Below are 21,572 nucleotides of genomic sequence, written 5' to 3'. Positions count from 1 at the left end.
TATCTGCAAAATAGTCGGAAACAAGCGCAGTCCAGAGGCGTATTTGCAGTGGGTGAAGTTTGTGGCGTGTTTACATCTTCTCTATTTTCGAAACTTCCTTGTTACCGCTTGTCTTCAATAACGCAAAGACACAGGGAATAGCCTTCCCTGACACCACCATCTTGGATATCATATATGCCTGTTTCACTGTAGTCGTCTCCGTTTTTTTTTTACACGTTTCCATTACACCACGAAAAACTTCATATACACCAGAACCGGTACTAGTTCGAACTCGAAATATTAAATGGTGTTGAAAAACTTTAGTTCTGTTCACAAAAGAACCAGCTCCCTAGCTAGAATTCAAATATTGAGTAATACAACAATTTTATATACACTTAAAATAAAGAAAATCTTGGGGTCTATATTTGATTTACATTATTAGAAAGAAGCTTATGCGTGTATTGTGTTGTTCCGCTCATGGTAGATACTGCTAAGTGATGACCGTATGAAGGCGTCACCACTCTCCACGAAACCGTCCATATGTGTCCATAAGAACCAGAATGTGAGGGTGAAGAACAGCACCTTGCTGACACAGTCCAGGATGTAGAGGCGCCGCAACACTTTGCGGGCATACGGGAGAGTGGACGGGCTCTCTCTTAGAATGTAGGTGCGCATGCCCATGATGTAGGTGCTGATGTAGGTCTCCCAATTGAGCTGGCCCACAGAGGTGTCGAACATTTCCTCGTCTATAGCATTCAGCTGGCTGCTCATCTCCTGGAATTTCTCGTTCTGAAATTCCCAGTCTTTCGTTGTGTAGTACTGCAGTAGCTTCAGGCCCATCGACACCTTCCGCTGCACATTCACCAAGCTGCAAAAAGGTAATGCTTGAAATGATAGTGGATTTATGGAGTCAGTAACTTACAAGGGCTTCTGGCCAGAGATCAGCATCAAAAAGTCAATAAAATAGGCAGGAAGATAGTGAAAGAATATCACGCAGAACAGGTGATGGTAATAGTTCTTCTTGATGGATCCTCCGGGATACCACAGGGAGAAGCTTAGCGGAGTCTCGTAGAAGAAGCGACGACCCGTCTCAATGCTGTCGCCCCACGACGTCAGGGCCTTTTTGGAGATGCATAGGTTGCAGAACTGCACCTCGTTTCGTTTGCTGGGCGCCTTCTCCTGGCTGCTAGCCTTAGCGCGCTGATAGCCGCACAAGATCAACCCGTTGATGGCCTTGTCTACAGGTATCACTGTGGAGGAGTACAGCGGATTGCAGTGCATCGATCGTATCACACCTCGGGCGGCACCAATCATCAGGCCAGTGGGTCCGGTAACGCCCTCAATCCATCCTGGCAGTGGTTCGCTAATGGCCGCCGTTACTGCAAAGGCAATGGAGCATGCACAATTTAATAAAGCAATTAACAGAGGCAGACTGGCTGATCATCTGGAAACGTACCAATGGAGGGCCGTGTGATGATAATGGGCAGTTTGGTGTTGTATCTGCAAATTAGATCTTCGGACAGTGCCTTGCTGTAAGCGTACGTGTTGGGCAAGCCATTTAGTAATCTAGAAAGCAAAGTAAATCGAGGCAATTTGTTCATAAAATGGCAGGCAGACAGAGCAGTTCGATTGCAATCCTTGCAGGAGGAAATGCATATTATTTTGCAATTATTTTTCTTTTCAATCAGTTCCATACTGGATAGTCCTTCGTTCTGTTACAGCAGAGCTGCTACTTACTTGGGTGTTATTTCCGCCAGAGCAGCATCATCCATTGTTTCCACCATTTCAATGATGGAGAAGGGATTCTGTGGCGCTGGATAGGCGCGCTCCTCCAGCACACTCTCGTTGCACTGACAGTACGAGGTGGACACATGCACCAGTGACTGCAGATTGCTCATCTTTTCGGCCAGACGCAGCACCTTCAGGGTGCCGACCACATTCATCATCACCATGGGCCGCAGCGGCTGGTCGAAGCGCACATTGGCCGCACAGTGGAACACAATCTCCACATTGGAGGCGAGTGTGTTGATGTCATTGGCGCTCAGGCCAAGGTCCGGCTCGAGCAGATCGCCCTTTACCACGCGCACCTTGTCCACGATGTCGGGATTCTTCTCCAGCAGCTTGCTAAAACTCTGCAATGATTAAAAACATGCACATGTACTCGTATTGGTAGAGGGGAAGCAGACCCTCAGACATTAATTAAGTGTCATGGCGTTGGAATTGCAATGTGGAGTTTGCAGTTGGGTCTCTTAGCTGGTTTTGGGCAACTGTCCGACTGCTTAGAATCATGGTCTAATGGACCATGTCGGCGGTTGAAGCGCCGGCCCGGCGTAACAGCAATTAAAAGTCATTGTAATTTCGGATTTTTTCAAGCAATAATGATCACCTTGACTTATAAACGCCATGGATGTGGCTATGGCTATGTCGCTGTCTCTGTCTCTGTACCTTTAAATGTCTATGAGTCGGTCGCTTTGTTGGCACCAAGTATTTCTGTGTATTTCAAGTGCTGCGATAATTTGGTAATAACACTTTGGGGGAGTCGGCGTTTCGTCGAAGTTTTCCCTCAAATGGAGGGCAAACGAAATATTAGTTCAGCTGCGGTGGTTACAGTTATGGCACATAATTATATAGAACTTATTTTTTATAACTTCATGTAATATTTTCCTCTTTCAACTGCTTTGCAGCCCAAAAAACCCATTATACGAGTACGTTTGTAGCTGTAAAGCAGTTTAAAGAGGAAATTATGGCAATGGTAAGGCACAAGGTCGGTGGATGGATGGGATAAGCTATGGTATAGGGTGGGATATTCGTATAATTATGTATCATCTATAATAATAGGACTATAAAACTGAAGCTACAACAATTCAGTTGCCACCCGGTGATTATTGTATCAATAAGAAAGATTAAACATGCTGTAATATTATAAAAAAATATCACTTTTAAAGAAATGCAGTATTCGAAGGAATACATACCAAATACTCAATGAATTACTAGCTCAGATAAGTTTTCACCTTCTCCACAAATTTTTGGAGGAATAGACTTTACAATTAACCACATAAAATATGCCAAGAAAGAGTCAATAACATGAGTTTTTCATGTAATTACATTACCATTGTTAATTATTGCTTTTGCCTCGTTAAATTTCAATCGTGATACCGGTAATTATTTGTAAATAAATGGCTGAAATTTCCCCCGGAAAATAAAAGTCTTCATTTGCGGTTAGTGCTCGTATCGATATGGGAAGGAATGCCGCCCACAGATTAATATTATTATAGTTCCTTATTAGTGGGAATTACATGTTGTACGAGTACGTATGATACATCTAAGTAGTTGAAGTCACTCAGCCGGAAGAAGAATTTGTAGGGCTCTACGTACAATAATTACTCATAGCACAAGTGATTCTCTTGCAAAAGCCGCTAATAAGAGAGTGCCTTTGATTAGCAGTTATTTACGAGCCATAAATAATACAATTAACAACACTTAATAATGGATACGATGGGGATTGCGATTAGGATTAGGGGCCTTACCACACACTTGAAGTATTGCTCCTTCCGTACGCTGGGATCCAGACCCTTCTTGGTGCGGATCAGCAGATAGATGACATTCAGATCCCCACAGCTGCGCAGGAGCTTCTCCACCAGAACTTTACCCATAAATCCGGTGGCTCCAGTGATGAGGATCGTTTTGTTGGCATAGAACTTGGCAATCTCCGACTCGCCGCTACCGGCATTGCTTCGCAGTATTTCCATGGCTACGTGATCGCTATGGATTCCGGATGATCTGTGACCAAAGGAAGTTTGCTATGAGTTGACATTACAAGTTTCAAGATCGACTTGCCCCCGCTCGAGTGGTTGGCCGTTTTGTTTGTCTAACCTACTCCGGCGACATATTCTATTTCAATGTCACCGACGCTGATGAAATACGATCGGATCGGTAGCAGTAGCAGTGGCAGAAACACGTCAAATGGTCAATGGCCAACAGCCAAGAGTGTATGTTGACCAACTGAATGTAATTGGCGTGGCCAATTGGGATTTTTGTACGAACCCCGGGTTCGTAGTCTCTATTTGCCCTCGCACCTCTTGGATGCTCGTATCATCTGTTTAGACTGTTGGTAAATACAGCCATAGCTTTAAAGACCTGTTAGCGGTCCATCCATTTGTCGGTGCCCCTGTTTGTTTGTTAACAATAATCATAATAGGTAGTATTTTCTTTTTTGGTAAAGTGTCGAGTCTGTTTGTTTATTTCTTTTAGTTTGCATTAAGATCTTAAGCAATCCAAGTGTGGGCGCGGAGGCGAGCAATTAGCCATTTGGGTCAGAGTTTACTCTTTTCTGTGTCTTTAAAATGCATTAAATGCGTCTGCTTTTCACTCTCGTTTTATAGCCGTTGTAATGTTATTTTTTATGCAGGAAGTGTTTATATATCTTGAATAAACAAATGCAGAAATTATGCAAGTATTTCTTTAATTGGAGGTATTCCCATGAGTTTCCAACTCCACGGGGAGTTTTAATTTGTGTAGAAGGAAGGTATCTCCATGGGGATTTTGATCTTATTAAAAATGAAGGAAACTCAATGGGGATTCGATATATTTTTAAGAAAGGAAACTCCATGGGGATCTCGCTATACTCAATAATGTATTTCCTGTCTTTCGCAATTACTTTTCAATGTGTCTTAATAAGGCAATAGGTTGTGTAATCATACGAAAATATATTTGTATACAGCTTACAAAAGTAGCCACTGCATTTTTTTGCACTTATGTAGAAATTGCAAAGCAAACGCATTGTAAAATCAAATAAATCTTGGAAGGAAAATCTACAGAAAAAGTTTATCTTTTTCGAAAAATATATGATAATATATTGCGATTTCCATTTGCATAAATCATTCAAAAAAGTAGGTCAGATTCTGCAATAGAGGAAATATATTCTATTCAAGTAAGTATTATTCCGTAGTATATTTGATTCATAGATAAAACACCGGGATTTCCTTTGCATTTTCACACACATCTCCCCACTTTTTTGCAGAGCAAACAAAAGACTTAAGGCACAAACTTTGCATTCGGTCACTGTGGTTCCTGCCTCCCTTCTGGGGGCATTGCATTCATTTCCATCCATAAATTTACTATTGTCTAAAGTTGTTGCCACACACACACACACACACAAACACACAAACATACGACTGTGGAGATGTAGACAATGATCATGTCACACGACGCCTCCCGAAATGGATTTTCTGTTCACGTAACTGCCACTCATGTGTGGCACGCAAATTTAGACATTGCACAGTTGTGTTTCTTTGAATTGTTTTATGTATTTTTTGTTGATTTTGTTGTTTGTAAATTGTAAAGCCAAACACACACACACACACTCACACACACTCGATGGAGGAGGAGGATTGGCAGTAGCGATTAGCGCCCTTACGAAAACTCACTTCCAAGGGTTTGGACTTTCGGTTCGGTACGACTCGGCTTGGATTTCCGTAGAGAGGTTTCCGTATCGCGAATTGAATCTGTTGAGTACTCAGCGGCAACTGAATGGGAAGCGGGCAATTGGCTCGAAGTTATACTCGGCTCAAAGGAAACTCGACCGCTCGCGCCGTCAGCGTCTCAGCCAACGCCAACGCCAATGCACATACACCCATACAGTCGATAGCTTTAACAGTTAACACAGATACGAATGTCAGCAGCAGTGGAGCCCCTCTGTTCAGGCAGGTGTCTTTCGGCTGTTTTTCCGGGTAGAGTGTGCCGAAAACACCGTAAGATGATCTTGCCCTCCAACAGAGAGACCAGGCCCATAAAACCTAAAGAACAGACGAAACTCGGCCAGTACGGGCAGTAAGAGTACGAGTACCGGCCCGATTATTACACTTAAATTGCAACCAATTAAACGGCACTTAAACACTAAAAGCAGTCTCGGTGTCGCGCTCTGGGCAAGGGCAATGCTGCTGGCAACCTGGCAACCCTACGTCCGAGAAAGATCCCAAAACAGAAATTCCCCAAAACGCCCCCACCCCCCACCACCAAGAAGATGTGGAAAAAAAGGACAGACTCAAGAGACGAAGTCGGACCAAACCAAGGCCAGCCACTTGATGGAGAGACTCTTTTATGCGGTGGCCCTAAAAAACTGCATGTCATCCATGGAAACGAAACAGTTGCATTTAGCACGACAGATGTACATATATACATGCATATGTGTGTTTAGAGGTGCAACCCATACATTAAACAATATAAACACAGATTTGGATGCATTCATGCAATTTTTGGATGCAGAAAAGATATGTATACCCTTTACTAGTAGGACATTGGGGTATGTTGGTCAGAGCGGAGGTATGCCACGGGCTGCAATAATCTCTTATATATTCTGAAACGAAGGATCGCAAGTTAAGGTGTATTTATGTTGAGATAGGGACGGGAATTGATTACAAACAAAAATAAATATGTATATTTTTCAACTGAACTTCGATGCAGACATTTCAAAACCTTTCTAATTGTCCAATAGATACAACAGTGACCAAATGTGGTATAAGTTATTGCCACAATCTCAAAGTACAATGAACTCCACAAGAATAAAGATATGCCTTTGAAATTATGTACTATTTAGGTTATCTGATTGTGAATACTTTTAATATCTACAAATAATTACAACAGACATTGCCGTAGCAATGCTGCTGTAGTCAACAAATATTCACCAAAAAAGAAAGCCCCACAAGAGTCATCTGTTAGTCGCAATACTGCAGCACAGTGCTCCTACTTGTTTGCTTTGGGAACCTGATCCACGGCTGCAAGTCGATAATAGCCAGGCATAAAGCTGACCCGTCTGGTTGGTTAGTTACTCACCCGGAATGAGGGGTACAAGCGGCAGAGTTACAGCTGTGGTAATGGACGGGAGATGGCAGGCAGGCTGTCGCATGCAATCAGGCCGCAGGATCGCCTGGGATTTCACAATCTTCGGGCCGCCACTCCCCGACCCGACTGACTATACAGAAAAAAAACTCCAGCGATCCAACGTATAATGGTCACGCTGCCGCGATGACGACCTTGAATCATCTTCTGATTCAGCAACGTGTCCGTTACGTTTTCCTTTTCGTTTCGGGCTCTAAGGGCATTGCGGTTAATAACAGGCTTCTCTGGCTCATCAACAACATCATCATAATCAACAGCAACCAAAATCAAGAGCAGCTTCCCAGTCCATCCCAGTCACAGGTTCAGTTTCAGTTTCAGTTTCATTTCCCTTTCCTTTGATGACATAATTTGTTTTGGCAGCTCCGAACAAAACCAAACAACAGCTTTCGGTCGGCCACTGGACCCCTGGATCCCAATTCGTGGTTCCACTCTAATTGATTCTGTAGACGTCAGATCGGAGGGAACTATTACTTGGCACTGGCCCGCAAATTGCTGCTGAAAGGGAACTTCCTCCTCCCATATTCTATTTTGGGTGGCGTTTGGATGATGCGGAAAAGATGGAGTTTCGAGCAACGACCCCTTGCGAAGGTCTTCTTTGGCACGCTTACCGGATTGCTTCGGATTTTTCTCTATCTATATTCCACCAAGATTCCATTTAAAGTGTTAGATTTCTTCAGGGTGTTCTCTGTGTACACCAGAGGAGACATGTTCATTTAATTTGGGATTCCCTTGGGTGGCACAAAAAGAAGCTAAAAAGATTCCAGACTTGTTTCTGTCTGGGCTTTTCCGGGTTCTTTCATGAGTCATCTGTGAATCCGTTCCTATGCTCTAGCTCTTCTTTCTCTTGCCCTTCTAATCTCTGATTTATTTCAAGCTTTCCTCAAGTTCCATTTTAAATTCTGTGTACTAAATTCTAATGATGCGGCACTCCAAAAGACTCCTACAAATGATGATTCTTTTGCGGCTGTAATTTGACTCTCCACTGCCACTCCTCCTCTCACCATGAACCGATGAGTAATCATGCAATTATAAACTGGTTGCCTTTACATTCAACTCGGAATTCATTATATTATGCAATTTTCTGTGCAATTGATTGCTTGGAGCTGGGGGGCTGGATCAAACGCTGAAGTTAGAGTCTCCCGACTGGCCGAAATGGATTTCTGAGAGTTACGGCCTCTATAAAACAAGCCTCTTTGCTAAATCGGGATCAAGTGAATTACCCCATAAATCAAACATAATTGCAAAAATTCTTTTAGCTTCTGTTGCGGGTAAATATTTATTATGTATTCGCCAATCGATTAACAGCTAAGTAGAACACATTAAGGTTTGACCCGAGTCAACAGACCAGGCTATGGAAACAGAATTCTTTTCAGATACTGCATATACAAACAGGGCGGATCAGCGCTATAAGGCGCTGAGAGAGGAGAGAACATCTAACTATTCTAAAATCTGTTGGACATTGCACTCACAGATCTTTAGGAGGTTTCCTCTCCGGAGAACTATCCAAATTCTAAGTATTGTGTGAACCATGGATCTACTGAATAGATCTACTCTTGAGGGAACTCTTGAAATTCTCATTACCATTGCTTCCAAGGAGCCCTGACAACTATGTGTTGCAATCGCGAAACGCACTGTATGTGTTTGCTTTTCGCAGTTTGGTCGCTTATGCAGTTGCCATTTGTTCTGTCGTGTTGATGTTTACGCATATCACTACGCAATATTGTCCAGGTCGGGTCTGTGTCTGTGTGTCGGGGGGTTTTGATCCGGAGACCGGTCCGTAGCGTGGGCTCGGCCGTAGATAGGCATAGATAGCCGTAGATGTATGTAAAATTCCATTCCATTTTTTCCATTCCTATATTTTCCATTCAAAACAAGTCGACAGCTTTGTCTACTGACGTACAAGTAAAAAATATGCATTTAATTAGCTGCAACAGCTCCAGGCAATTCCTAAACCGCTTCTCGCTGTGGTCCCCCTTCTGGATGCCGCTGGGTTCCCCTCTCTGGCTGGCCCTGCTCCAGCTGCAAGTGTCACAATTATTTTATTTATCATTAATGACAATGTCTTTCTATAATTGTAGAGGCCCTCAACGAATCGACACCAACAATTGGATTGGAGAGGGCGATTCCTGAATCTCCTCTGTTTTGCCATTTCTATAAATCTTGTTACAGATCTTATGTTACAGAGGTTATGTGCAGTAGGAAACTGTATCCAAAAGGCATCCCATGGTTGGCTGTCGATGAAAGATTTTCAGTTTATTTACATGCTGCTGCTGGAGCAGGCGGTGTCTTACGGAAGGGGCAGCATGTCGAACGACTCTTTAAGTTGCTAATTGGTGGTGGGATACCCTTTGTCTTATGAAACGATATATGTATCTGGAATATCCGGCAAGAGTTTATAGGGTTTCTGTATCTTATATTTAGTGGTTATTTAATGATACAAGAAATCAAATAAAAGTTTATTGTAAAGTGTGGTAGAACTTACTCCAAGAGTTGCCTTCGATCTACCCATATACCCCATCTAAGCCGTTGATTACAGGGTACATACGCTACAAACAATTAAATAAAATATATACTTTTAATTGGCCTGCGATGAGATTGATACCTTTTTAAAAAGCAAAGTATTTCAGCCAAGTGTTCCCCATAAATAATTTATGTTTTTTATATAGATGGAATCCCAATCCCACAAGGTATCCGGGGGATAAGTGACATTTAATTTGGGTTTCCAGTTAGCGGTTCGGCGCGTTCCGGCCTTGCAAGGCAGGTTCATCGGGGGTCGTTCTCAGCTAAATAGTTTGACAAACTCCATGGAAAACTGGCAATTTACATTAGGTGCGCCTCATACATCAGATGGGCTGGGAATACTGGTGGTTACATGTGTGCCAGGAGTTCAAGGTTATGTAAGTAAATGGAACCGAGCTCAAAAACAAAAGGTAAGCCTGGACTAAAATACTTATATAGAATAGAGGAAAAGCTCTACTGAGAGTCTACTGGAACGGGCGTCATGCAGCATCGCGCCTCGTACAGCTGGTTGCGTTTCTCCCTGGCATTTTCTAGCCTCAAAAGTGTACATTCAAAAAATATTCTCTTTAAAAGTAAAATTTGTTTAAAGATTTAATCGATTAAATGAATATTAAGGTCCTTGCAAGATAAGAGTACATATCGGTTCATCGGTCGGGAATATCGAATTTAGTTATAGAATTATGGAGGCTCGACCGGTGGTGTTTAATAGCTGCGACCAAAGAGCGTGTAGAACTTGGGCTTGTTGGTGCAGCCGGGATGGATGCACAAGTCGCTGGCCGCAATGGGGGCTGGCTGGTCGAAGGGTATGCACAGGGATTTGGCACCCATAGAGGGAGCACCGGGCTCGGCCTCCTCGTCCCGGGCACTGTCCGCCTTGATATTGTCCTCGCAGGGTGTCTCGCCACAGAAGGGCGCCAGCAGGATGTTCTTCTGCTCGAGAAAGACGCAAAAGTCCGTCCAGCTCTTGACGGTCTTCGTGTGGCTTGTAAGATCCGCCTGTGCCTTGGCCAGCATGCTTCCGTGGATGGTCTCGAGGAGAGCGGAGATCTTCTTCTCCACATCGGCCAGGGGCAGGGTGATCTTCTCGCCGGTGTCGCGACGAACGGCCACCAGCTGCTGGGCCTTCAGGTCCTTGGGACCCACCTCGAGGCGCAACGGCACTCCCTTCAGCTCCCAGTGGTTGAACTTCCACCCGGGCGAGTAGTTGTCGCGGTAGTCGCCCTCGCAGCGCACTCCTGCACCGACCAGTGTCTGTTCGAGCTTCTTGCAGGCATCCAGCAGCTGAGCACGCTCCTCGTCTTTGGTGTTGACGGTAATGCCGCAGGGCACAACGATCGCCTGGATGCAGGCCACATTGGGAGGCAGCACAAGGCCCTGGTTATCAGCATGCACCATGATCATCACACCGATGGTGCGGGTAGTGATGCCCCAGGAGTTCTGGAAGACATACTTCTTTTGCTGCGTTTCCGGGTCCTCGTAGACGATCTCGAACATCTTGGAGAAGTTCTGCCCCAGATGATGGCTGGTGGCGCCCTGGATGGCACGGCCCGAAGCAGATATGAAGGCCTCTACGGTGGTGGTGTAGTCGCCGCCCGCAAACTTCTCCTTCTCGGTCTTGCGGCCCTTCACCACGGGTATGGCCAGCAGATGCGTGTAGACCAGAGCATACAGATCGAGAATGTCCAGCACCTCCTTGACGGCCTCCTCCTGGCTGGCAAACGCCGTGTGCCCCTCCTGCCAGAGGAACTCGCGGGTACGGAGGAATGGCTGCGGATGCTTGAATTCCCAACGCTACAAGAGAGACAAGAGATTCAAGATTAGGGGGCTTTCTACTATAGGTAGGTGTCATCCCACTTACCACAACATTGTTCCACTGATTGAGGCGGATGGGCAGATCTCTGTAGGACTGTATCCACTTGGCGTAGGCGGGATACATCACTGTCTCGGAGGTGGGACGCACGGCAATGGGTTCGGCCAAGTCCGAGTCGCCAGATTTCGTGACCCATGCCACTTCGGGGGCAAAGTCCGCAATGTGCGTCTTCTCCTTCTCGAGTACCGCCTTCGACACGAAGATGGGGAAGTAGCACTCCTTGACGCCCATGCGCGTGATCTCGGCATCGAACCACTGCTTGATGAACTTCCAGATGGCAAAGGACCAGTGGCGCAGGATGTAGCATCCAGACACATCGTAGTACTCGATCATCTCGCCCTTGGTGATCACCTGCGAGTACCAATCGGGCAGATTCTCCTCCTTGGTGGCCTCCAGGCCCAAGCGTGTCTGCTTCTTGGCACCACCAGATGCATCCGCCGCTGGTTCCTTCTTGACAGGCTTGGCCGACTTCGGTTGCGGCTCCTTGGGCGCCTTTTTCGTAGCCCCACCGCCGCTAGCGCCTCCACGTCCGGCCACGGGGAAGTCCGTGCCGGTGACTTCCTTGTACTTGGCCTTCAGAGCCAGCAGCTTGGCCACTTCCGCCTCCACCACCTCCTTGGATGCCTTGCCTCCCTTCACCGCTCTCACCTTTTCACCCTGGGCATTGATTTCCAGTGTTAGCTGATCCTTGGCTGGGGATGCCATCGCCGTGGGACTGGCTTCCTTTTTCACGACTGCGGGCTCTGCCTTGGCGTCAGGAGTCCAATCCTTGCCGCTCAGCCTCTTGTATTCTCCTTTGAGTGTCAGCAGGGTCTGCACTTCGGGTTCAATGGCGGCCTTCCCTGCCTTCGCCGACTTTAGTTGGCGTATCTTGTCGCCCTGAGCCTGGATCTTCGTGGAAACGGCGGCAATGTCGTTCGCAGAGTCTCCTCCCGTTAGGTCGAGTGTAGCCACTGGAGTGGTAGCTGCAGCTGGTGCCACAGTGCCTGGTTTCCAGTCTTGTCCCGTCAGCGACTTGTAATCCGCCTTAAGGGCCAGCAGCAGCTTGACTTCTGGTTCCACCAGTGACTTCTCCGTCTTGGCTGCCTTTAGATCGCGAATCTTGTCGCCCTGCTGTGCGATCTTCGTCAGCAATGGGCCCACTGCTGCAGGGGGAGCCGGCTCCGGGAACTTTTCCAGTTTGACTTTGACCGCCGCCGGGGCTGGAGCTGGGGCTGTGATGCCTGGCTTCCAGTCGGTGCCAGTGGCTGCCTTGTAGTCTGCCTTCAGGCCGAGCAGCGTCTTCACGGCTGCGTCGATAGTGGCCTTATCGGCTTTGGCTGTTTTCAGCTCTCGTACTTTGTCGCCTTGGGACGTGATCTGGGCTAGGATGGTCCCCACCGAATCGCTGCCAGTTGGAGCAGCAGCAGCAGCTTTAGCTGGTGCTGGAGCGGGTGCTACAGTGCCTGGTTTCCAGTCCTGTCCGGTTAGGGATTTGTACTGAGCTTTCAGCTCTAGAAGCACCTTGACAGCAGCCTCAACCTCTGGCTTGGCCGCCTTTTTGCCCTTGAGGTCGCGCACAAGTTCTCCCTGCTTGACTATGCTGGCGTTGACGGATCCCGCGTCGTTGGCATTGGCCGTGGGAGCAGTAGTGGAGGCTGGGGTAGGTGTTTGGCCTGGTTTCCAGTCCTTGCCAGTGGCTGCCTTGTAGTCCGCCTTCAGGCCGAGCAGCTTTTTCACCTCAGCATCGACTTGCTCCTTGGCGGCCTTCTTGGTCTTCAGTTCACGCACCAAATCGCCTTGTTGGCCAATCAGTTTGTCCAGTTCCGCAGCCTTGTCGTTTGAGGCTCCAGCGGATGCAGGGGCAGCAGGAGAGGATGTCTTTTTCTGTAAGGTAAAGAATTGTCTTTAGGTTTCACCTTTCACAAGTTTGTTTTGTATTTTGGGTACGTCAGCAAGCCGGAATGGAATGCATTAATGAGGCTCTTTCTTGGCCACCATGCTTCTTCTTTCGACGCGTACGGCTGCTCGTGGCGATCGCAGATACCTGTTTACTCCGACAGAGGGCGGCACATAAGTGGAGAGTAAATTGGAGATAGAGAGAGAAACAGAGGGAGAGAGATCGCAAAAGGCATAGGAAGAGTGACAGGTAGAGCAGGTCGCTCTTTGAATACTCTAACACAGGAATGGATTAGATGCAATGGGAAACATTTTAAACCTAAGACAATCTTTTGCGTGTTTTGAGAAACAGACAATGGATCATAATTTATTTCCAATATTTACTTTAGGATACAGCCAACAGTCAAGTTAGATAAAGTAAATCACTTTGAAGATCATCCTTACTTGGGTTTATGCACATTTGAAAGTCTAATCATATGGGGCTATAAAGCGATCGTTCCAAGAACTCCCCAATCAAATGTCATTCGATAAAATTCAGTATGAAATTAAGGTAGACAACCATAAATACGTACTTCCAAATAAAGAACTGTTCTGAAAACTATCTATGGGTTGCTATGGGAAGCAGCAAGTATAAAATATACTACTCCTATCCTGCCAATCGAAGAGAAGGGCCCATCTTTTACAGAAATTTTTAGATCTTATTATAAGACAGACAGACCACTGGCCGGGAAAATAATTCTATTGCAGAACACTCTTAAGTATGGGCATACAATTCCAATTATACGAAAGAACACAAATTCCCCCTAGAAAGAAATATCTCTGATTCTACCCCTATGTGCAGTACTCACCGTTGTCTTGGCATCCGCAGCATTGACCTTCAGGCCAGAACTGGGCACATCCTTGGTATGGCCATCGGGAATGGAGAACAGGATGATGGGCGAGGGGACATTCGAGTAGGGGCTGGGCGGAGCATAGGCATTGTCCACCTTGAAGAAGCCACGACGCTGCAGCTGGATGATGTCGCCCTTTTTGCACTTTTTCAGCTCGGGATCACCCAGCATGGCGACCTCGTCGCGTGTCTTGTGTCCAATATACTGCTTGAAGTCCTCGTCCTTGCCCAGGACAGCCTTGCTGATGATGTTGTCGAAATAGACACAGAAGGTGGGTGGATAGGCAGCGGGGTCAGATTCCACCGCCAACCACGTCAGCTTGAGGGTCTTCTTGAAGTCCTTGTTTTCCAAATTGAGAGCGGCATCCACGGACGTGATGATGCCGGAGCCATCCTTGTGGACTTTCTTGATTAGCAGATTTCCCCAGTTGATGAAGGTGGCATTCTCGCCCTCCTTCAGGGCTTCGGCATCCACGTAATCGATGTAGATACGTGGGCCAAGGGTCACAGTCTTTTTACCCAGCGCTTCATCCTTGGGATGGACAGGCACTTGGATCTGCTCCACCTTGGCCCCCGCCACATTCACAATCACACGCTTCTCCTGCTCGAGGGCCGTGTAACGGGGAGCAATGGGATCGATCAGCTTCTTGTTGAACGCCCAGATCTTATCCCAATTCATGAACACCACGGACTTGCTGCTGCCCTGGGCAATGATGAACTCCCTGAGGCCCTCGACGGTCAGGCCGCGCCGGAGAATTCCACGCACTGTGGGGAAGCGAGGATCATCCCAGCCGTCCACCAATCCAGAGTCCACGAACCACGTGAGCTTGCGCTTCGACAGCACCGTGTTGGTCATGTTCAAGCGACTGTATTCCCAGATGTACGGCTTGCGCAGCTTCAGCGCATCGATGAACCAATAAAACTGGTCATCGCGATCGTGGTACTCCATGGTGCGCAGCGTGTGGGTAACATTCTCGATGGCATCGACTATGGGGCAGGCAAAGTCATATGTTGGATAGACCCTGCAAGAGAGAAGGTACCGAAGGAGGTAAGTGCGATTCTAGGGAAGATCCTTAAGGAGGATACCCACTTGTATTTGGTGCCTGTCCGTGGATGCGGTTCGTTCTTGCAGCGATAGATGGTGGGATCACGCATGCAGCCGTTCGGCGAGGACATGTCGATCTTGGCCCGCACGCAACACTTCTGTCCGGCCTCCGAGCCATTGACCATCTCCTGCCACAACGACAGATTCTTCTCTACAGCTGTTATCGGGCGATACAAAGGATTACTAGCCTTCAAGGGATAGTCGATTCCTCCACTTACAGTTGGAGCGATTGGCCGACTCCACGCGCTGTTCGCGCTCCAGCTTCATCTGCTCCGGCGGTGTGTCGTCCACATATGCCTTGCTCTCCTTCAGCAATTGGACGCAGTAGTCCAGCATCAGATCGAAGTAGTTGGAGGTGTGCGTGAAGACATCCGGCTTGATCTGGAGCAGCTCCAAGTCGCCAAGAATGACATTCTCAAACTCGACCGTCTCCTTGGCCGGATTGGTGTCGTCGAAGCGCATGATGAGTGTGCCCTGGAAGGCCAGGGCGTAGTACTGATTGAGTAACGCCGCCTTGGCGTGTCCGATGTGCAGGTAGCCCGAAGCCTCTGGGGGAAAGCGGACAATAACCTTGCCCATCTCGGCGCCGGGAAGATCCACAAATTTGCCCTCCTGCTTGCGCTCTCCGCCCTTGGCAGGCGTCTGCTCCTTGGAGGCATTAGGACTGCGCTTCACCCGCTTGGCCGAGGAGCGGGCCTCCTCCGGCAGCGACTGCAGCACCTTCTGGATCAGAGGCTGGGCAGTGATCAGGTCATACCAGCGCTGGACATGCTGGGGGATGCCCTGGGAGGCGAGGAACTCATAGCGCGAGTGCATCTCGTTGAAGAGGGCAAAGTCGGCGATGGTCAGCTTGTTGGCCACCAGATAAGTGACCGGCGCTATCGACTTGTCCAGGAAGGACATGGCCCACGAGATGTCGTCCTCGCATGTTAGCGAAAAGGACAGCCAATGGTCGATCTGTGTCCGCTCGATAGCCGTCTCGCCATACAGCTTGTAGTCGGGAGCGGCACGGGCCAGGGCGCGCAGCACATCGTTGTTGGAGTGGCACACCAGCAGGCGGTTGTCCGGGAACTGCAGCGAGGTCTCCTCCTTGCTCCAGACTATCTCCACTGGCACCGTTGCGCTGATAAGATGCGCCGTTGCCAGCCCACCTGCGGATGTTCGCAAATTAATATCGAATCATAGAAAAACTGATGCAATAACCCCACGAATCGGTGATAATTTTGTACATAAATAGACTTTGCGGTGCGTTCCGATATAACCTCACAAAGGGCACAGAGGTTGTTTGTGATACTCGATACGGCTTCGAAAAAACTTACTTATAGGCGGATTGTTGATGTTTGCTTTGAGCTTTATTGACATATTCGCTTGCAAATTAAATTCGATTGATGAAATTCCACGGCTTAAAAACGGCACGAGTACGGCCAGCTGCTAACGTACACACAATAGGGATGGACAATATTGCAAGTGGCAACTAGACCCAGGGCTGATTTATATATATTTATAATCTTGTTTTAGCCCAAATTCAATATATGGGAGTACTTAAAATCTTGTAGAGAATTTATTCACCATTGGGACAAAACTACTTGGGTAGTAAGCCAGAAATATTCAACGGAATATTAAAATTGTCTGACCTGTTTTTCTAAAACCTTATTTTTAGACTAAATTCATTAAAAAGAGTCCTTAAAATTAATCAGTTATATGGAAAATGAATTCCCTAATCGGATAAATTTATATGTTCAGGTATGAAAGTCTTAGATAGCTAGGAAAATCAAAATCGAGCTATAATCCTGGACGGAGAATGATTAGCCCATTGTAGACAAGGAGGTATTTAAATATTCCACCAAAATTCTAAAATAATGAAAATTGAATTGTTTGAGCATAGTTTTATTTAGTTCATAGGATATATGGAATGCATCTACAAGAAGAACTTACAATCAGTAATATTTTTCGCCATTTACCTCAAGTCGTTAAACTGTTTAAATAAAGGGGGCTTAAGTGGACTAAGTTCGTTTTCTTATCGGTATATTTACGGTATATTTCTGCGGGTCAGACGGTATATTGATAACGCCAGGTACACAGTGTGCATGAAAAAATACTATTTTCCTGTTAAATTTTAAGAGAAAAGTGGCCGCAAATATAAACACAAAAAGGCCTAGCCCCAAAGAATGGTAAGGTTAATAGAAATATAGCGTACAGTACATAAAGGATTTGAAAGAGAAATCTTTGGTTTTCGTGTTGTGTTTCTGGTGCTGATGTTGGCTCATTTGTGGCTCAGCGTGTGTGTGTGTGTGCCTGATGACTGTGTCAGTGGGAAAAATTGTGGCTTAAAGTATTTAAAAAATTAATGACTGCTGTAGCAAATCGATGATAATCCTACTCCCCTTCGCTGTAGATGCTTTTCATGCTGCTGTTCAGTCGGCAGGGCAAGCTACGGCTGCAGAAGTGGTACATGGCCTATCCAGATAAGGTGAAAAAGAAGATCACCCGCGAGTTAGTGACCACGATACTGGCCCGCAAGCCCAAGATGTGCTCGTTCCTGGAGTGGAAGGACTGCAAAATCGTATACAAGAGGTGCGACAATGGGATTCCCTTCTCCAAAGGCATCTCTGACTGATCCTTCTATTTTTATTTTTTGTAAAGATATGCCAGCTTGTACTTCTGTTGCGCCATCGAGCAGAACGACAATGAGTTGCTGACCCTAGAGATCATCCATCGCTACGTGGAGCTGCTGGATAAGTACTTTGGCAGCGTAAGTGCCATTTTTAGACACCTGCCATCAAAGAAGCACTACAATTTGGTTGATTTTCTCATAGGTTTGCGAGCTGGACATCATATTCAACTTCGAGAAGGCGTATTTCATTCTCGATGAGCTGCTAATTGGCGGCGAGATCCAGGAGACATCGAAGAAGAATGTACTTAAAGCGATTGCCTCACAGGATCTGCTACAAGAGGTCAGTACACCCGAGACATATGATCTGTAATGCCTAGCGGTTGTGTCGAATCTATATATACATATGTATATATGTATATCTTTATACTATATATATGCCGGATATTGTTAATTGTTTTACATATTTATCGATTCGCTGGTTTTTAGTTTCGTTATCTTGTTAGTGTTTGTTTCCATCTATATTTACTATAAATGCCTTTAAATGCCATTCATTTCCTAAAAGCCTGTTGCAACCCCGAACCGAATCATTATATTACCTCATATATGCATATCATGGTTCTCTATCTCTCTGTCTTCTTATTTACTATTACTTACTTTTGTTTCTTTTGTTTCTCTAATTTGTGCAATCGAAACTAATATCTTAAAACACGTCTGTACACAAAAACCAAATCTAACCAACAATCGCAAGAAGCAAGAAGAGTTCTTTTACTCGCTGCAATAGTCCTAAGATACGATTCCGTCTGTGTGTGTTGTTCATTTTTGTTAATAACTAGATCCTAAACATTGAAGATATTGTAAAGCACACACAAGTTGTAAACGCCTCGAAAATTGATTGCATGCCTCAGTTGCGTGCCACAGACTTGCCCTCCGCCGAAAACGAAACGAATTGTGAGAATTTTTCAAGAGTTATTTATACAGTATTGAACTTGCCATAGATATCGCTAAACATTGTACATTGTACGTACAACCTAAAAGCCAACGTAGTTCCGTCCACAATTGATTGCCATTTACCTACCTACCTACCGATTAGCGGATTACCGGATTGATCTGTAGTCAATTTTGTGTTTTTGTTAGCTATAAGAATATCATAACTCTAACGTTGTAGTTTGGATTGTTTTGCATGATCTTTGGTAGTTTGACAGTTTCCTATACTAACTAGACATACCGTACATCCAATAATTTTTGTATACATATAAGCCATATAAGTGTGTAACCATTATACCCTTTCTCTTGTTATTATTAACGCTTTCCCTACCCGCCACTGCATAAATCGATGTAACACCACCACCAACCAACCAACAAACCAACAACAATCGCAGGACTTCAATGAGTATCTGAACTAGATGAAAACCCCATACCATACCCAAAAAAAAAGAAAACAAGTGTAATCTCTCTATGTAAAATATGTACTTTGTCGTAGAGCCCCTGCCACAGGGAGCCCCACCCCCAAAAGGGTTGTGTAGTGGAGTGTCTAGGTCAGATCAGTCGAGCTGTATATATACATATATGTGTGCAACATATGCAACGCTTCTTTCCCCTCTCTGGCCAAAATCCCTGCGCTGTGATGTTCCGAGTTCTCTTGCATCGCCCACCCACCACTTGCTCACTCACAAATGTGCCGTGAAAATCGGAAAAAAAAACAAACAACATATACCACCACTCACAGTACACATCTGATACTACCACTGAAACTACATACTACTGCTACTACTATTTCTTCCATCTACTCTTCTCGTTCTTATTGTTCTCTCTATTCTGTGTACTCCAGGACGAAGCCGTTGAGGGCACTTTAAGAGATATTGGACTACTCTAAAAGACAAATTCCGTAGAATCCATGTAGTTGATATTTAAACAAACAAACACAACCCACACGAAAGCACACACGAACAGCAATCCTCTGAACACACACATGCACACAGCACTCTTTTGACACTTGCCCACCATTGCTCCTCGATGTGTATGTGTATATGTGTGTGTGAGTTGGGGCTGTTGTACAGCACTGAAACCCTGAAGCAAAAGAAGAGGGAGGCAGCAAGGGAGGCTCCAAAGCAATAAAAACCCACAGAGAAAAACAAAACCAAGTACATATAAATGATAGTTATTCCCATGGCAAATACATTGGCATACGGTTCCTACACATCTATTGGTTGATTTTATCGATAAGAATATATACACACACACACACGCACACATGCATATACATATGTAGATCCTACAGACAGGCAAAAAGTTCATGCAAAACACCTCAAAACTCACGTAGAGCCAGCCATCCAAGGTTACCTACCGATCGATCATTAAACTCAATCCAGCAATTGAATTAATATTCCTCGTCTACTATATATACATGAAAGATCATTCCAAATCAGTCATCAAATGGGCAATAATTAAATATTAGAGAGGGGATATATGCAATACTATTTTTACCATAGAAAAAAGTAAGCTTTAATGTGGAACATGAAAAATATATAATTGAAACAAAGAAATTAAATAAAAAGAATGTAATATTCATCCTTTAGTGCTAACTGAATAAACTATAGTCTATATACAATATATATATCTACAATATATGGTATCTGTTTATGTATGTGTGTTGTACGTTTTAGCCAAATTTTCTGTGTTTTTGTAAAACTTAAAATAAAAAACAAAAGTATTTTTCCAAAAGATAAAAGTACTCGTATACCACTATGTCTATTATGATGAATGGATAATGGTAAGAACTTTGAGCTGCCGATCCAGAGTCTTTAGTATATTATTTTATATGTATCGTATGTCATTTTTTGAGTATTCCTTTTGATTGAATTGATGTTGTTGCTGTTGTGTCATACTGACTGCTCTCTGACCTTGACTCTCCACTGTTCTCCACTCTCTCTGTTTCACTCTAATATTCTCTCTATGTCTAGGCTTAGTGCACCCTTTTGGTGTCGTCCTGTTGTTTTAGTTCTTAATCTTTCTTTTATAGCATATTTTTGTGGGCTAGCCAACAGTATCGATGCTTTTATGATATGATTTCTTAGTACATCTCCCCGCTTCAGCAAAAACCGAACCAAAGCCAAAACTGAAGTAAAGCCTTCTCCCTTTTACAGGATGAGACCCCGCAGAGTTTCTTCGATGATCATGGCCTGGGATAAGTTGGCAGGTCCATCAAAATATAACAGTACTTATTTTGCCTTAAAATGTATGCGTGTATATGTATTCAAACCTAAACTTAAAAGTCCGTCAGTTTTTTATAGATTATACTCCCTATATCGCTTGGCAAATACAATTTGCAAAAGTACATTTTACACCCCTACCCCAATAAAAACACACACACACATTCATTCTTTTAAAGGACAACTTAAAGGATAAGCAACGCAAAGCAAAGCGAAATAAAAGGAATAATCGACGGTGTGCTCAACTCTAGATATATAAGATAAATCTGATGAAAAGACACCCTATACAAAATATACCACATCCCATATACCAACTACATATATATCCAAAAGTAAATAATCAAATAAAAGTATCGAGTGTAACTGTTTCCCTGAGTTTGGTTTTTTTCCCCCGCAGCAATATGGCCACACTCTTGGGGGTGGTGGGAGTGGGGTTGGAGCCAACCTCTAACATGTTGGCAGCACCGGCAGCAGCCAACAAATTGTTGATTACATTTGTATTCTCTCTCTCTCTCTCTCTCAGCACACGAGGCGGTGAGAGCGGGAAGCGGGAGAGACACTTAACATTAGAATTGGATTCAGTAGAGGTGATTCCTATCCCAGGGTACATA

General features: G+C 45.1%; 3 protein-coding genes across 8 annotated transcripts; 1 reads left to right on the top strand and 2 right to left on the bottom strand.

Annotated features, from left to right (window-relative positions):
* Nucleotides 1–374: 374 nt before the first annotated feature.
* On the bottom strand, nt 375–5,499 carry LOC6587305 (putative fatty acyl-CoA reductase CG5065). The gene is made up of 6 exons (XM_002013444.2): nt 5,406–5,499; nt 3,507–3,759; nt 1,717–2,111; nt 1,436–1,545; nt 902–1,358; nt 375–847 (listed from the first exon to the last, which is right to left on the bottom strand). The coding sequence occupies exons 2-6, from the start codon at nt 3,726–3,728 to the stop codon at nt 430–432; spliced, it is 1,602 nt and encodes a 533-aa protein (XP_002013480.1). The 5' UTR covers nt 3,729–3,759; nt 5,406–5,499; the 3' UTR covers nt 375–429.
* Nucleotides 5,500–9,956: 4,457 nt separating this feature from the next.
* On the bottom strand, nt 9,957–16,545 carry LOC6587338 (bifunctional glutamate/proline--tRNA ligase). The gene is made up of 6 exons (XM_002013443.2): nt 16,458–16,545; nt 15,357–16,289; nt 15,124–15,295; nt 13,993–15,055; nt 11,255–13,132; nt 9,957–11,187 (listed from the first exon to the last, which is right to left on the bottom strand). The coding sequence occupies exons 1-6, from the start codon at nt 16,498–16,500 to the stop codon at nt 10,099–10,101; spliced, it is 5,178 nt and encodes a 1,725-aa protein (XP_002013479.1). The 5' UTR covers nt 16,501–16,545; the 3' UTR covers nt 9,957–10,098.
* Nucleotides 16,546–17,229: 684 nt separating this feature from the next.
* On the top strand, nt 17,230–21,113 carry LOC6587336 (AP-1 complex subunit sigma-2). Of its 6 annotated transcripts, XR_003409309.1 has the most exons (6): nt 17,230–17,309; nt 17,534–17,712; nt 17,782–17,890; nt 17,955–18,092; nt 18,501–18,700; nt 20,896–21,113. XR_003409309.1 is itself a non-coding variant. In XM_002013442.2 (5 exons), the coding sequence occupies exons 1-5, from the start codon at nt 17,307–17,309 to the stop codon at nt 20,938–20,940; spliced, it is 474 nt and encodes a 157-aa protein (XP_002013478.1). In that variant the 5' UTR covers nt 17,230–17,306; the 3' UTR covers nt 20,941–21,113. The 6 variants fall into 6 exon arrangements, 5 of the variants coding, with proteins under 5 accessions (XP_002013478.1, XP_026850042.1, XP_026850031.1 ...); XM_002013442.2 differs by lacking the exon at nt 18,501–18,700; XM_026994241.1 differs by lacking the exons at nt 18,501–18,700; nt 20,896–21,113 and adding an exon at nt 19,132–20,364.
* Nucleotides 21,114–21,572: the final 459 nt, after the last annotated feature.

The sequence above is a fragment of the Drosophila persimilis genome, unplaced genomic scaffold, assembly GCF_003286085.1.
Source record: "Drosophila persimilis strain 14011-0111.01,24,50 unplaced genomic scaffold, DperRS2 tig00000000-arrow-pilon, whole genome shotgun sequence".
Classification (NCBI taxonomy): domain Eukaryota; kingdom Metazoa; phylum Arthropoda; class Insecta; order Diptera; family Drosophilidae; genus Drosophila; species Drosophila persimilis.
The sequence above is the reverse complement of the archived record's forward strand: the minus strand, read 5'-3'. Positions and strand labels throughout refer to the sequence as shown.

Bases quoted from the DNA above. Each gene is read 5' to 3' on its own strand.
- LOC6587305 (XM_002013444.2), bottom strand. From the start codon at position 3,728: ATGGAAATACTGCGAAGCAATGCCGGTAGCGGCGAGTCGGAGATTGCC. The intron at 1,359-1,435 runs GTACGTTTCCAG...TTGCCTTTGCAG, and splicing joins CATCACACGGCCCTCCATTG to TAACGGCGGCCATTAGCGAA. The intron at 848-901 runs GTAAGTTACTGA...ACCTTTTTGCAG, and splicing joins ATCTCTGGCCAGAAGCCCTT to CTTGGTGAATGTGCAGCGGA.
- LOC6587338 (XM_002013443.2), bottom strand. From the start codon at position 16,500: ATGTCAATAAAGCTCAAAGCAAACATCAACAATCCGCCTATAA. The intron at 15,296-15,356 runs GTAAGTGGAGGA...GCCCGATAACAG, and splicing joins GTCGGCCAATCGCTCCAACT to CTGTAGAGAAGAATCTGTCG. The intron at 15,056-15,123 runs GTGGGTATCCTC...TCTCTCTTGCAG, and splicing joins CGGACAGGCACCAAATACAA to GGTCTATCCAACATATGACT.
- LOC6587336 (XM_002013442.2), top strand. The intron at 17,713-17,781 runs GTGCGACAATGG...TTTTTTGTAAAG, and splicing joins TGCAAAATCGTATACAAGAG to ATATGCCAGCTTGTACTTCT. The intron at 18,093-20,895 runs GTCAGTACACCC...TCCCTTTTACAG, and splicing joins CACAGGATCTGCTACAAGAG to GATGAGACCCCGCAGAGTTT.